This window comes from Gadus morhua, chromosome 7 (genome assembly GCF_902167405.1).
Source record: "Gadus morhua chromosome 7, gadMor3.0, whole genome shotgun sequence".
Taxonomy (NCBI): Eukaryota; Metazoa; Chordata; class Actinopteri; order Gadiformes; family Gadidae; genus Gadus; species Gadus morhua.
This window is the reverse complement of record NC_044054.1, coordinates 14,859,667-14,873,523: the sequence shown is the minus strand read 5'-3', so window position 1 is coordinate 14,873,523 and position 13,857 is coordinate 14,859,667. Positions and strand designations below refer to the sequence as shown.

The 13,857-nt window shown below is 43.7% G+C and overlaps 1 protein-coding gene, 1 long non-coding RNA gene and 17 other non-coding genes across 20 annotated transcripts; 18 read left to right on the top strand and 1 right to left on the bottom strand.

Moving 5' to 3' along the window:
* Window positions 1–340: 340 nt before the first annotated feature.
* Window positions 341–6,469, bottom strand: rab34b (RAB34, member RAS oncogene family b). 2 transcript variants are annotated; one of them, XM_030362133.1, is made up of 12 exons: window positions 6,350–6,465; window positions 5,174–5,380; window positions 4,826–4,877; window positions 3,887–3,978; window positions 3,665–3,730; window positions 3,113–3,214; window positions 2,868–2,932; window positions 2,719–2,770; window positions 2,419–2,500; window positions 2,214–2,304; window positions 1,672–1,779; window positions 341–1,166 (listed from the first exon to the last, which is right to left on the bottom strand). In XM_030362133.1, the coding sequence occupies exons 3-12, from the start codon at window positions 4,871–4,873 to the stop codon at window positions 1,111–1,113; spliced, it is 762 nt and encodes a 253-aa protein (XP_030217993.1). In that variant the 5' UTR covers window positions 4,874–4,877; window positions 5,174–5,380; window positions 6,350–6,465; the 3' UTR covers window positions 341–1,110. The 2 variants fall into 2 exon arrangements, with proteins under 2 accessions (XP_030217993.1, XP_030217994.1); XM_030362134.1 differs by lacking the exon at window positions 5,174–5,380 and having other exon boundaries at window positions 6,350–6,469.
* On the top strand, window positions 5,653–8,559 carry LOC115547725 (uncharacterized). Its single transcript, XR_003977400.1, has 8 exons — window positions 5,653–5,918; window positions 6,951–7,004; window positions 7,212–7,265; window positions 7,473–7,526; window positions 7,735–7,786; window positions 7,985–8,039; window positions 8,222–8,278; window positions 8,456–8,559. It is a non-coding gene; the product is annotated as an uncharacterized LOC115547725 (long non-coding RNA).
* Window positions 6,239–6,309, top strand: LOC115548058 (small nucleolar RNA SNORD65). The gene has a single exon (XR_003977495.1). It is a non-coding gene; the product is annotated as a small nucleolar RNA SNORD65 (small nucleolar RNA).
* On the top strand, window positions 7,048–7,119 carry LOC115548065 (small nucleolar RNA SNORD65). Its single transcript, XR_003977502.1, has one exon. It is a non-coding gene; the product is annotated as a small nucleolar RNA SNORD65 (small nucleolar RNA).
* Window positions 7,309–7,380, top strand: LOC115548064 (small nucleolar RNA SNORD65). Its single transcript, XR_003977501.1, has one exon. It is a non-coding gene; the product is annotated as a small nucleolar RNA SNORD65 (small nucleolar RNA).
* Window positions 7,570–7,641, top strand: LOC115548063 (small nucleolar RNA SNORD65). Its single transcript, XR_003977500.1, has one exon. It is a non-coding gene; the product is annotated as a small nucleolar RNA SNORD65 (small nucleolar RNA).
* LOC115548055 (small nucleolar RNA SNORD65) lies at window positions 7,830–7,902 on the top strand. Its single transcript, XR_003977493.1, has one exon. It is a non-coding gene; the product is annotated as a small nucleolar RNA SNORD65 (small nucleolar RNA).
* LOC115548052 (small nucleolar RNA SNORD65) lies at window positions 8,083–8,154 on the top strand. The gene has a single exon (XR_003977490.1). It is a non-coding gene; the product is annotated as a small nucleolar RNA SNORD65 (small nucleolar RNA).
* LOC115548044 (small nucleolar RNA SNORD49) lies at window positions 8,320–8,388 on the top strand. The gene has a single exon (XR_003977482.1). It is a non-coding gene; the product is annotated as a small nucleolar RNA SNORD49 (small nucleolar RNA).
* Window positions 8,560–8,879: 320 nt separating the features above from the next.
* On the top strand, window positions 8,880–8,951 carry LOC115548062 (small nucleolar RNA SNORD65). The gene has a single exon (XR_003977499.1). It is a non-coding gene; the product is annotated as a small nucleolar RNA SNORD65 (small nucleolar RNA).
* A 189-nt stretch (window positions 8,952–9,140) lies between these two features.
* Window positions 9,141–9,212, top strand: LOC115548061 (small nucleolar RNA SNORD65). The gene has a single exon (XR_003977498.1). It is a non-coding gene; the product is annotated as a small nucleolar RNA SNORD65 (small nucleolar RNA).
* Window positions 9,213–9,401: 189 nt separating this feature from the next.
* Window positions 9,402–9,473, top strand: LOC115548060 (small nucleolar RNA SNORD65). The gene has a single exon (XR_003977497.1). It is a non-coding gene; the product is annotated as a small nucleolar RNA SNORD65 (small nucleolar RNA).
* A 188-nt stretch (window positions 9,474–9,661) lies between these two features.
* LOC115548054 (small nucleolar RNA SNORD65) lies at window positions 9,662–9,734 on the top strand. The gene has a single exon (XR_003977492.1). It is a non-coding gene; the product is annotated as a small nucleolar RNA SNORD65 (small nucleolar RNA).
* A 180-nt stretch (window positions 9,735–9,914) lies between these two features.
* On the top strand, window positions 9,915–9,986 carry LOC115548051 (small nucleolar RNA SNORD65). The gene has a single exon (XR_003977489.1). It is a non-coding gene; the product is annotated as a small nucleolar RNA SNORD65 (small nucleolar RNA).
* A 165-nt stretch (window positions 9,987–10,151) lies between these two features.
* Window positions 10,152–10,220, top strand: LOC115548043 (small nucleolar RNA SNORD49). Its single transcript, XR_003977481.1, has one exon. It is a non-coding gene; the product is annotated as a small nucleolar RNA SNORD49 (small nucleolar RNA).
* A 421-nt stretch (window positions 10,221–10,641) lies between these two features.
* On the top strand, window positions 10,642–10,713 carry LOC115548050 (small nucleolar RNA SNORD65). The gene has a single exon (XR_003977488.1). It is a non-coding gene; the product is annotated as a small nucleolar RNA SNORD65 (small nucleolar RNA).
* A 166-nt stretch (window positions 10,714–10,879) lies between these two features.
* LOC115548046 (small nucleolar RNA SNORD49) lies at window positions 10,880–10,948 on the top strand. Its single transcript, XR_003977484.1, has one exon. It is a non-coding gene; the product is annotated as a small nucleolar RNA SNORD49 (small nucleolar RNA).
* Window positions 10,949–11,120: 172 nt separating this feature from the next.
* On the top strand, window positions 11,121–11,191 carry LOC115548059 (small nucleolar RNA SNORD65). The gene has a single exon (XR_003977496.1). It is a non-coding gene; the product is annotated as a small nucleolar RNA SNORD65 (small nucleolar RNA).
* Window positions 11,192–11,376: 185 nt separating this feature from the next.
* LOC115548053 (small nucleolar RNA SNORD65) lies at window positions 11,377–11,448 on the top strand. The gene has a single exon (XR_003977491.1). It is a non-coding gene; the product is annotated as a small nucleolar RNA SNORD65 (small nucleolar RNA).
* The last annotated feature ends 2,409 nt before the right edge of the window (window positions 11,449–13,857 follow it).

The window sequence follows — 13,857 nt, the reverse complement described above, 5'->3', positions numbered from 1 at the left end:
ATCACATGTAAAATCTTGCACTTATTCTAAGGTGAAGCATCTTAAGTTTGATAGACTAACCTCGACAGCCCTTGGTGAGGGGTGTCCAGCTAGGACCATTGTGTGTGTATGTGTGTGTATATATATATACACAGCTATAGCAGTGACAGCATGGATCTGGCCCCGCTGACTCAAGGCTAACAGACGAAGCCGGGAGAGACTCAGTGGCAGGTCAACTTACTGTCCTTTTGCAATCACATACAATTCTCAACAAGGGTCGATCAATAGGTAAGTAATCATGTGGGTCATTTAATATTAACAAAGATTCATGAACACTAGAGAAAAAAAAAGTCGTTCCAAGTCGAATAAGTATCCATCTTTTATTTCCCCACATTTGAAAACCGTGGTGACATAGAACACAACCAGGTGCAAAGATTAGAAAATTAGCGTTGAAATGTATGAGGCTGGCATTTCAAACAATCAAGCTCCCCGATGAGCCTGAGGTGCAGACAGCAGAAGGCCAATAAGACCACTGTGTGGTCCCCTGTTAGCCCTGCCCCGGACAGTCCCTCCATCTGTGGTGTCATTTGCGCTGAGTGCTGGGAGGTGGAATGTGTGACAGGTCACGGGAGTCTGTGTGTGTCCGATTAGCAGCACTCACATGACAGGACACAGAGGAGAAGGAGCAGCGGAGGACAACAGAAAGGCCAATGGGTGGACTCGTCCCATTTCTGAACGACAGTTGGATGGATGGGAATGTGCCACCAACACACTGAATGCTATTGTCCTTGTTTTTAATCTGTCCACATGGATATCGGTTTTCCCATGTGAAGCTGGACACTGAATATGACCTGGTACTGGTTGGACATACACAACTATCTGACCTGTTACGGGTTGGACATACACAAATATCTGACCTGTTACGGGTTGGATTTACACAACTATCGGACCTGTTACTGGCTGGACGTACACAACTATCTGATGTGTTACTGGTTGGACATACACAACGTCCTCACACTCAAACTAGCATCCCAATGAAGTGCTGGTCGGGTCTATCAAGCTTCCTGCTGCTCATCAGTCAGGCATATCGTTCCTCACGATGCCGTCCAATCCGTGGTCCTGCTGGGGTCATCAGCAGCATCTGCTCTTGGGCCGTTTGTGTCTGTCCTCTGTGCTCTCAGTCAGTTCTGTAAACACGTAACGCTCTCCATTAAGCAAGTCGTGATATCTCACGAGGAGCAACTCAGAGGGGGCCTTCAATAGCTCAACTCACAATTTTATGAATACAATAAATACAAAATATACTCTCTCTCTCTGAGAGTGAGAGAGAGAGTATATTTTGTATCTATTGTAATCATAAAATATATAGTATATATATATATATATATATATATAGGACATTTTATACTTACAAAAATTACAATCAGAAACGGTTGAATTTGTTTATCTTATCTTACTTTATTTACATTTTGTGCTATTCAATGTAGTGATGTTTTCTCTAACTGATAGATGCATAAACATAATATCAATATATATATAGAAACAATATATCAGAAACAAGATATTCAAAACCTCTTCATAAATGTAAATTTTAGTGTGTAAATAACAGAAAAAAGGGATTATTCTTACAATATTGAACTTCATATGACCATTTGACTGCCCGACAATGGCCTGTGTTGGTGCTAAACTCACTGATGATGTCACTGCTCTGTCGGGCGCCGCTTCTCTCCAGCTCCGCCAGAACGTTCGCCTCGAAGGTCAGAGAGGCCATGCGGAAGAAGAAGTTCTTGACGCCGTCCCCTGCCGAGAGATGAGAGGTCCTCACGCAACAGTTTGCCGAGGTATGGACATTGGGTTTGGAAGATCTTAGTCTTATGTGTCTTCACAAACCCAGGGAGCTCATTCCACTCATTCAGTTGTTGAAACATCTCAACGTCCGTCCTTGTCACGTATGGAATATATGTTAGCAGGATGGTCAAGGAGATGACCTAGAGCAGATTAGGATCCAGGTCTGGGATTCTTTATAACATCCTGCCTTCATACATATACTTGAACACTTAATGTGGAACCAATCAACAATATTTCAACCTACTTTCACTATTGCTCGTCAGCATGCTATACAATCAACTGCCTCATAGAGGCCAATATATTTTCCATTCGTACGCAGAAAGCACAGCGGGGGGGCGGGGGGGCTTTTGAGTGTTTTGTTGGAGGCCTGGGGGACCAGTGTGTACCTGACTTGGCGGACACGGCCCAGTACTCTGCTTTGAGCTCCTCAGACAGCCTCACGGCCTCCCGCTCCATGTCCTCCTGCTGTCCGGCGGACTGTGGAGGGACGACGCTGGGGTCACTGCGGTCTGAACCTCATGATTGTGTGATGATTCTGGTGTGTGACGACTCGGGCTACGGGGGGGGGGGGGGGGGGGGGGGGGAACTCACGCTCATGTCCTTCTTGGTGCCCACGAGGAACAGCAGCACGCTGGACGGATCGTTCTCCTTCATGGCGTCTTCCAGCCACTGTCTGAACACAGACACACACACACACACACGCGCACACACACGCGCGCACACACATGCACACATAAGGGTACACACACAACCACATGAGCGCACGCACAAGCACACAGATACATAAACACACACACACACACATGCTATAAACAGGTACACATTGGATATGTAGACCTGAGTAAAGAGTCTACGGTTGTGTTTCACCGAGTCACGTGACACAGGGCCTACCTGGCATGGGCTAACGATTCAACACTGCTCAAGTCAAACACCACGATGATGGCTGGAGAGAGGGAATGGAGACGTGAGTCACGTGACAGAATCCTGTGACAGGGGTCACTACAACGTCGAGAGACGGATCATTTCATCTGTCCGCGTACCTTGTGCACCTCTGTAATAGGTGGAGGCGATGCATTTGAACCTCTCCTGCCCGGCTGTGTCCCATCTAGAACAGAGGCGACCCATTACCGTGGATACAGGAGACGAGCGGAGGTCCGATCACAGGGACTCATGCAAATATATTAGGTTGCATTTTTCCTTGCGCAACTTCCATCTGCCCGCAGTATGAAGCTGCGTATCAGAGTGTGTGAAGGCGATTCAGATAATTGGAGATCCTCCTACTCACATCTGCAGGCTGAAGGGGACCCCGAGCACCTCAAAGCGCTCCATCTCAAAGTCCACCCCGATCGTGGCTTTGTAGTTCTTCTCAAAGGCCTCCTTGCAGAACCTTGAGCCAACATCAAGGGTCAAGGGGAAAACAATCTCAGCACACACACAACACAGCCGACGTTAGCGATGGAGAGAAGTACATTCACTTATCAAACTGTACAACGTTATAGGCACGGATCCTTTAGGGTTAAGGTTAGACACAGGTACATTAGGCTTAGTGTTAGGGTTAGGCACAAATACATTAGGGTTAGGGTTAAGCACAGATACGTTAGGGTTAGGCACAAATACATTAGTCTTATGGTTAGGGGGTAGGCACAAATACATTAGGGTTAGGGTTAGGCACAAATACATTAGGGTTAGGGTTAGGCACAGATACATTTGGGTTAGGGTAAGGCACAGATACATTAGGGTTAGGGAACCAAGAACGGGTTCAGGTTAGATAATACAGATTAGGATAAAAAATTAAATTGGATAAAATGACAACTTTATAAGAAGATTGTTAATTTACCTGCTGATGAAACAAGTCTTTCCAACAGCTACATCTCCCACTACAATCACCTTGGCGATGTTGAAGCTAAAATAACCCGAAGAAGATACTATTAAACACATGCGTGTTGCTTGCAGTTTGTGTGTGTGTGTGTGTGTGCGTGCGTGCGTGCGTGCGTGCGTGCGTGCGTGCGTGCGTGCGTGCGTGTGTGTGTCAGGTTTAAAGTATGCAGCTTGCTCTCACCGCACTGCACTGCTTTTGTTTGTTTGGCAGAAGGTCTTGACTGCTGGATGGAAATCTTCCTTGGTGTGAAGAGCCGCTGCATGGCTAAAACACTGAGAGAGAGAGAGAGAGAGAGAGAGAGAGAGAGAGAGAGAGAGAGAGAGAGAGAGAGAGAGAGAGAGAGAGAGAGAGAGAGAGAGAGAGAGAGAGAGAGAGAGAGAGAGAGAGAGAGAGAGAGAGAGAGAGAGAGAGAGAGAGAGAGAGAGAGAGAGAGAGAGAGAGAGAGAGAGAGAGAGAGAGAGAGAGAGAGAGAGAGAGAGAGAGAGAGAGAGAGAGAGAGAGAGAGAGAGAGAGAGAGAGAACACAAATTACCTTCCGTCACACGGCTCATGAACTAGCCACTGAATGGTTGATGGTTTCGTCCCTCTATCCTCAACTGGTCTGTGAACAGCTGGTGGGGAAAGTGTGCACATGTGTTTGAGGCATTCGTTCTAAAGTCCAGTGGCCAAGAAAGTAGAACATAGAAAGGCTGTTTGTGAGTTGGTATTCAATGGAAGATACATGACCTTTGAAACAATGAAAAACAAGGATGAAGTGGAGAGGTCAAACAGCTAAACTCAATGCAGACACATTTCAATATTTGTATTATGAGAAACTTCCAGGATATGATTAAATGTTTTTTTTAGGCTACATGTTGTCCATCCCTAGTCACCTGATGAGTCTCTTACAGTTGACTTGGCTTTTGATGTGGTGTTTGCTGTACATTGCTGTACAAATATCAATGTACATACGACCAGAGAAAATACATTATTTAATATTTTATTATATGAAGAAATGTGTGTGTGTGTGTGTGTGTGTGTGTGTGTGTGTGTGTGTGTGTGTGTGTGTGTGTGTGTGTGTGTGTGTGTGTGTGTGTGTGTGTGTGTGTGTGTGTGTGTGTGTGTGTAGCATGTATTTTACCTTAGGGAGACGGTGAATGACCCGATCCTTCTTCACTGGTGGCAACATGTTCCTGTTGGGGTGAGGGTTAGGGTTAGGTTAGGGTTAATGTCCTTAAGGGTTAGGGTTAGGTTTAGGGTAATTTTTCATAAAGGATTCGGGTTGATTGTCTTGAAAAACGTGCTTGTTTTAAAATCACGACCACATCTCAATATTTGAGCTGTTTTATCTGAGAAGTTACAACAAAACAGTAGAAGATGTAAATCTGCTGCCCTGCTTTTTTAGTTCATATAAGAATTTAGCCAACTGGCAAATCATTGTGTAAGTTAAATTAATATTGAAAAATCTAACAGATTAAACATTATTTACCTGAACCGTTGATGTTCAGATTGTGGAACCCAAAGAAATGCTCTAACAACTAACAAAAATATCTCCAGCTATTCCATAATATCTTGAAGACATCCGAAAACGAATAGATCTCCTAACATCCTCATGACAAGACAGACCAGTCAATGTCCCGACTTCGTCCCCTGGATAACTTCATCCCATGGATAGTCAGTCACGTTGGCCAACAAACTGTAAATAAAAGGTTAAACAGCGCCCCGCTGCGGGGGACTTGACAAACAACCCCAGTCCTCCATGAATGTTTTCTGTAAACTATAAATGTAATATTTTGTATAATTACCCTTTTTATAAACCAATATAGACACATGAAATATATCACATAATATAATATTATTTTATATTAAATTATATCATATTATATCAGTTCAGTTAAGTTCAGGAAATGCTTCGCGTGTCGCGCTACGTGACGCGTTCCTCATGTGCTGCGTTCCTCCTGCGACCGACCAGTACTTAAAGGAACTGGCCCACGTTGTCTCCTTCTCTATCATATCAAGTCCTCTGGTGAGGTTGGATGGGCATAGAGATGGTGTCTGGGAAACCAAAACATTCCCCTCTACTTCATTTATGCATAATGTGGGCAGTCTTGAATTTAAATCCAAGTGTGTTGGTTTTTGCGTAATATTTAGCTTAAGGTGGCATTGTTAACTATGATCAGCGTGTAGGTACAACGAAGGCCTATGAAGCACGCGGTGAGCTTCGAGTCTTAAAGGTATGTACTAAGGGTTTTAACATCAGTTTATGCATACATGGATGATTACTTTCGGGCTAAAAGTTCCCTGGTTTGTGTTGCATAAAGTGAAGTTCATCTCGGAGATATTGATGAGTAGTTCATCAACATCCTGCCGGTAAATCGGCAGGGTGACTTACCAGGTAGTAAATTGGGCTAGGTTTATTGACCCAGGTGCCAAGTTGGGTTGAGGTTATCTTATACTAACAATGCTAGACTCGCTTTGGGGAATGACTACAATTTGAATCTTTCTTTATCGGGGTGAGCCTTAACGTTTTGGAAGGGATTTGAACGGGATGTTGCCATGATGAAACCTAAACTTACAGCTGGAATTACCGTCAGATTGTTAGTGTTGATAATGGGTTTTCTGAGCAACTTTCTACGGGAAATGGCCTATCCAATTGTTTGGTTACCTGGATCATGGGGTTAATGTATCTAATGCCGCTTTTCCACCGCACATGTAGCTCGACTCGACACGACACGACTCGACACGACTCGACACGGTAGCAGCGCGGGTCCTTTTCCACCGCAAATAGTACCTCCGGGACGTGGGCGGGGTCGGCTGCGCGAAAGGGCCGTGACGTATTTTTGTACGCGACCCAAACAACACCTACGTAACCCACACATGGACAGAACCCACATAACAACAATGGAGAACATCGATGCGATGGTATTCGTGTTCGTTTTATTAGCTGGCATGTTGAAGAAGTGGAATATGTTGGCTGCGGCGCTGCTATGGCTGTTACCAGCATGGTTGCCATGTCGCTCTCGTGACTTCGTCACACTCTCTGGCCAATCAGTGGCCGGCCGTCTGCCGACGTCACCTTTTAGCATCGGCTCAGCCGCTTGGAACCTAGAGCGAGGCGGTACTAGAAAAAGCAGCCACTTCAGGTACCAGATACCATGTTTTCGCGGTGGAAACGCAAAAAAGGCGAGCTGAGTCGAGTCGAGTCGTGTCGAGCTGGTACCATGCAGTGGAAAAGCGGCATTACTTGATTCCATTTTTATTTTAAGGTGGGAAAGCTGGCCGTACTACAGACATGGGTCTGCAGACTGGTGCAGTGATGGGTAAGTGCAATCATGAATTGTCTTTTACAGGGTGGACTTGTTGCCATGATGAAACCTTAAACTTACAGCTGGAATTACCGTCAGATTGTTAGTGTTGATAATGGGTTTTCTGAGCAACTTTTTCCGGGAAATGGCCTATCCAATTGATTGGGTTAACATGTTCATAGGTTAATGTTGTATCTAACTTTATTCAATTTTTATTTTAAGGTGGGAAAGGCGGCCGTGCTACAGACATGGTTCGGCAGACTGGTGCAGTGATGGGTAAGTGCAATCATGAATTGTCTTTTACAGGGTGGACTTCTTGCCATGATGAAACCTTAAACTTACAGCTGGAATTACCGTCAGATTGTTAGTGTTGATAATGGGTTTTCTGAGCAACTTTTTCCGGGAAATGGCCTATCCAATTGATTGGGTTAACATGATCATAGGTTAATGTTGTATCTAACTTTATTCAATTTTTATTTTAAGGTGGGAAAGGCGTCCGTACTACAGACATGGGTCTGCAGACTGGTGCAGTGATGGGTAAGTGCAATCATGAATTGTCTTTTACAGGGTGGACTTCTTGCCATGATGAAACCTTAAACTTACAGCTGGAATTACCGTCAGATTGTTAGTGTTGATAATGGGTTTTCTGAGCAACTTTTTCCGGGAAATGGCCTATCCAATTGATTGGGTTAACATGATCATAGGTTAATGTTGTATCTAACTTTATTCAATTTTTTCTTTTAAGGTGGGAAAGGCGGCCGTACTACAGAAATGGTTCTGCAGACTGGCAGTGATGGGTGAGTGCAATCTTGAATTGTCTTTTACAAGGTGGACCTGTTGCCATGATGAAACCTTAAACTTACAGCTGGAATTACCGTCAGATTGTTAAGTGTTGATAATGGGTTTTCTGAGCAACTTGTCCTGGAAAATGGCCTGTCCAAATGATGATTCGATCATAGGGTTAATTGTGTATCTAACTTGATTTTTATTTGAAGGTTGGAGAAGCAGCCGCGTTTCAAAAAATGGTTCTGCAGACTGCTGGAGTGATCGGTGAGTGGAATCATGAATCGTGTTCGCCAAGGATTACCGGCTGTTGTGATGAAATCTTAAACTAATGCTGGAATTACCGGCAGATTGTTTAGTGGTGATAAATAGTTTTCTGAACCTCTACATCTTCATATGTATTGGGCCATGTGTTTCTGTGGGGTAATAATTGTAGATCTTCCTTCTAGATGGACGTGTTGCACTCTGACCTGGTGACATGCTAGTGATGCTGGAGGTTCTTCATGGTGAGCAGGATTTATTTCTCATCTTGGGTTTTGGCCATGTTGTCAATGATGAAACAGGAAGTGCCGTCCTATGCGATCACTGACGATAGTTCTTTTCATTATTTCTGAGACTACAGAATGTATCTTGCTCAGCATGTTTGGTCTTTCCCTTCTCTAACTGGGTTCCTTCTCTTTAAGGTGGAAAAGGTTCTGCCATATGGACAGGGCCGACGGACTGCGGGGGAAAGGTAGACAGTTGTGGGGGGGCCCCAAGGCAGAGGGGAAGCCCATAGCAATAAAAAAAAAAAAAATCTACCAGCTCAGTGTTAGGAGTCACACACGGCCACGTCCTCCCCCATCAACAATTGTTCCCTACACCCCTAGAAAAAGCAGCCACTTCAGGTACCAGATACCATGTTTTCGCGGTGGAAACGCAAAAAAGGCGAGCTGAGTCGAGTCGAGTCGTGTCGAGCTGGTACCATGCAGTGGAAAAGCGGCATTACTTGATTCCATTTTTATTTTAAGGTGGGAAAGCTGGCCGTACTACAGACATGGGTCTGCAGACTGGTGCAGTGATGGGTAAGTGCAATCATGAATTGTCTTTTACAGGGTGGACTTGTTGCCATGATGAAACCTTAAACTTACAGCTGGAATTACCGTCAGATTGTTAGTGTTGATAATGGGTTTTCTGAGCAACTTTTTCCGGGAAATGGCCTATCCAATTGATTGGGTTAACATGTTCATAGGTTAATGTTGTATCTAACTTTATTCAATTTTTATTTTAAGGTGGGAAAGGCGGCCGTGCTACAGACATGGTTCGGCAGACTGGTGCAGTGATGGGTAAGTGCAATCATGAATTGTCTTTTACAGGGTGGACTTCTTGCCATGATGAAACCTTAAACTTACAGCTGGAATTACCGTCAGATTGTTAGTGTTGATAATGGGTTTTCTGAGCAACTTTTTCCGGGAAATGGCCTATCCAATTGATTGGGTTAACATGATCATAGGTTAATGTTGTATCTAACTTTATTCAATTTTTATTTTAAGGTGGGAAAGGCGTCCGTACTACAGACATGGGTCTGCAGACTGGTGCAGTGATGGGTAAGTGCAATCATGAATTGTCTTTTACAGGGTGGACTTCTTGCCATGATGAAACCTTAAACTTACAGCTGGAATTACCGTCAGATTGTTAGTGTTGATAATGGGTTTTCTGAGCAACTTTTTCCGGGAAATGGCCTATCCAATTGATTGGGTTAACATGATCATAGGTTAATGTTGTATCTAACTTTATTCAATTTTTTCTTTTAAGGTGGGAAAGGCGGCCGTACTACAGAAATGGTTCTGCAGACTGGCAGTGATGGGTGAGTGCAATCTTGAATTGTCTTTTACAAGGTGGACCTGTTGCCATGATGAAACCTTAAACTTACAGCTGGAATTACCGTCAGATTGTTAAGTGTTGATAATGGGTTTTCTGAGCAACTTGTCCTGGAAAATGGCCTGTCCAAATGATGATTCGATCATAGGGTTAATTGTGTATCTAACTTGATTTTTATTTGAAGGTTGGAGAAGCAGCCGCGTTTCAAAAAATGGTTCTGCAGACTGCTGGAGTGATCGGTGAGTGGAATCATGAATCGTGTTCGCCAAGGATTACCGGCTGTTGTGATGAAATCTTAAACTAATGCTGGAATTACCGGCAGATTGTTTAGTGGTGATAAATAGTTTTCTGAACCTCTACATCTTCATATGTATTGGGCCATGTGTTTCTGTGGGGTAATAATTGTAGATCTTCCTTCTAGATGGACGTGTTGCACTCTGACCTGGTGACATGCTAGTGATGCTGGAGGTTCTTCATGGTGAGCAGGATTTATTTCTCATCTTGGGTTTTGGCCATGTTGTCAATGATGAAACAGGAAGTGCCGTCCTATGCGATCACTGACGATAGTTCTTTTCATTATTTCTGAGACTACAGAATGTATCTTGCTCAGCATGTTTGGTCTTTCCCTTCTCTAACTGGGTTCCTTCTCTTTAAGGTGGAAAAGGTTCTGCCATATGGACAGGGCCGACGGACTGCGGGGGAAAGGTAGACAGTTGTGGGGGGGCCCCAAGGCAGAGGGGAAGCCCATAGCAATAAAAAAAAAAAAAATCTACCAGCTCAGTGTTAGGAGTCACACACGGCCACGTCCTCCCCCGTCAACAATTGTTCCCTACACCCCCCCCCCCCCCGTCAGCAATTGCTTCCTACCCCCCCCCCCTCCCATCAATTCAGCGCAGGGGCGGCCATCATTACCACTTGTATAGGGGCCCAGGATTTGGTGCAACGGCCCGGATGATTCTCTGCCCAGGTGTGTAGACTCGTTAACAGTTTGATGTGTGGCCCATCGATGTTGTGATGAAATCTTAAACTAATGCTGGAATTACCGGCAGATTGTTTAGTGGTGATAAATAGTTTTCTGAACCTCCACATGGTGACTTGTATTGGTCCATGGGTTTCTGTAGGGTACTAATTGTACATGTTCCTTCTAGATGGATGTGTTGGACTCTGGACCTGGTGACCTAATAGTGATCCTTCAGATGTTCTCATGGTGAGCAGGACTTCTTTCTCCTCTTGGGTGTGGCCGTGTTGTCAATGATGAAACAGGAAGTGCCGTCCTATGCGATCACTGACGATAGTTCTTTTCAATATTTCTGAGACTACAGAAATGATCTTTCTCAGTCTGTTTGTTCTTTCCTTCCATAATTGGGTGTATTTTTTTTTTTTTCTTCAAGGTGGAATTAATGTTTGTTATTGGCGTTTCTGCAGATGGACTAGAGTGGAACTGGGGTGAGTGGAATCATGGGTTCTGTAACATTGTACAGGCCAATGTTGTGATGAAATTTCGAACTAATGCTGGAATTACCGGCAGATTCTTAGTGGTGATAAATAGTTTTCTGAACCTCTGTATGGTCTTGTGTATTTGGCCATAGGTTTCAGTAGGGCACTAAATTTAGATGTTGCTTTTCTAGATGAACGTGTTGCAAGGCACGGACCTGGGGATCTGGAACTGACGCTTGTCCAGACTTTCATGGTAGGTTTGTACAAAATTAATTGTATTTAAAAAAAAATACACAGAACATCGTTGTTGTGATGAAATGTTAAACTAACGCTGGAATTACCGGCAGATTGTTTAGTGGTGATAACTAGTTTTCTGAACTCTGATGAGAGGCTTATCAGATGCAACCGTTTGACTGTCATTGTTTTAACGAGCCATGTTTCACATCACTAGGTGACGAATGGTGCTGAAGATTAACTACAGAATGACTGCCCAATACACGGATCTCAAGATGAAGATGGAACTGAATAGCATCTTGTGATGCTGTAAACCCTTTATGACTTGAGTGACATTTTACAATAAAAGTAGAATTTAAGCTTTGAGCCTGTTCAGTTTGTCTGCGTTACAGTGAAGGTCGATACTTTCTCAGCCTCATTCAGGGCAGACTGGACCATTCCCCAGATGGCCCTTCATTTAGGTTCAATAAGCAGAGGACCCGCATTATCAGCATGGATCAGATGAGCGTTAATTCACTCCATATTGGCTTGTACTTGACCGTTTATAGCCCAAGTTCAGCCTGTTGGATTAAAAACGACTCGCTCAAATGTCTGCCTCTTTAATGGTAGAATCACTGTTGAATCAGTCAACGAAGTGACTATATACCATGGTAAGTTGCTAATGTTAACTATACCGTCTTAATTAGAATATTGTTGTAAAGTTGATTCAATTTGAAGCAACTCATTTTCTAGATTTATTACACATTTGAAATATTTCAAACCTCACTAACCACCAACCGTGTGTAGCACCCACTTGGCTGATGCACGGCAGCCAATCTGCGCCAGAACGCTCAACACACCAGATTAAGGTGGAGAGTGAGGGAATTAATGAATCAGCCAATTATACAGGGGGACGATGAAGGTGCCAGATTAAATGAGCCTGGTTGGGCAGTTTTAGCCAGGACACCGGGGAATCCCCTACTCGGAGTTATGTGCCCTGGGATTTTTTATGACCTTGGTTTTACGTCTCCTCCGATATACGGCACCTTCCACAGCACAGTGCCCCGTCACTGCACTGGGGCATCGGGATTGATGTTATGGCAAGAGGGAAAATAACCACCTAATGGCCAGCAACCATCACCTCTTAAAGCAGCAACTGATTGTTCAGTGATTCAGCTAAGGCAAGGGTTACCATTGGTATGGCTGCTGGCAAGAGCCATCACGCACAGACGTATCCAGGACATGGGCTACTCAAACTGTTACATTCCTCGTGTCCATTCACAACAACCAGAGAAAGTGTCTTACCGAGGCAAAGAGAACTGGTCTGATGCAAGTTTCATTTGGAAATCAAGGTCACAAATGGTTGAGGAAGAATGGAGTGGCAAAAAAAACATGTTTCTTAAAGTCCAGTGTGAAGTTTACATGGGGAGCCATGTTATCTTCTGATGTTCCACTATATTTTATCAATCTGCCCACACTGCCAATGCCTGGTTAAAGTGTGTATAGTATTTATTTGTGATGGGTGATGAAAGCACCATAATTGCGATAGGCCTACATTATTAGGCGGCAGGCCTACCATGATCAATGTTATTTAATCTGAATAATTTGCAACGACATCCCCAGATTTTGCAACTGAAATGTGGATTGGCCTGAAGGAATAATATACGATCAGCTGGTTTTCAATAGACATCTGTCAGTTCAGCCGCGGTGCAATGAATGAATAAAGATCGTATAACACGTAGGAAGAATAAAAACATTTATTTTGACAATGCAGGGCCAAGTTGATCCTGGAGGGAGGGCTCTCATGATCGCCACACATAAGCCAGCAGCATGCTTTAACCACTGCCTTGACTTATTTTAACATAAAGACTCGGACAAAAGGGTCAAAGTGTCACGTTTCGCTTGCATTTTTTTTCTTCCAAACAGGTTTTTTCAGAATGAAGCCCTCTACTGGTTTAACATGTAATCCAAGTTGTGTCTACTTTCTTCCGCTGCTCTTGTTAATGCATATGCCTGCACAGAAAGTCCTGGCCGTTAAAAGAATGTGGAGACGAGGCCGCTATGAGCCCACCCAGACAGTAATACCTCCCACGGTTCAAGGTAAAGTCGTACATGAAGTTTAAATTGCGCCTCTCAATTCAAAACCTTTTGCCTCTGGTTACTTTTGAAAAAAACTACATTCATTTTATAAATGAATGTATCCTCTGCATAAGACATGAAATATATCACACCATGTGCCTTGATCTTTAAAGGTGAGTTATTCTTTCAATACAGTGTTCATATAAAATAAGAATAATATTCTAGAAATCAAACTAAATACGAAAACCAGGCAGATTGACCCAAATGCTCTAGTGAACACGACAACATGCAGTTCATGGATTGGTACAATACAGTACAGTACAGCACAGACGATATGTAGAAAGGTGTTAAATATCTAAATAAATATCCATATGATGACAGGGTATGTTACATTGCAGAAAACTCTCTCTAATTAGCTAGTGGTGGAACTACTCTGATCCAAACTGAGGAAGCAGTTCAGATGCATTCAGTTGCTTATTTAAATGATAAGGTTCCC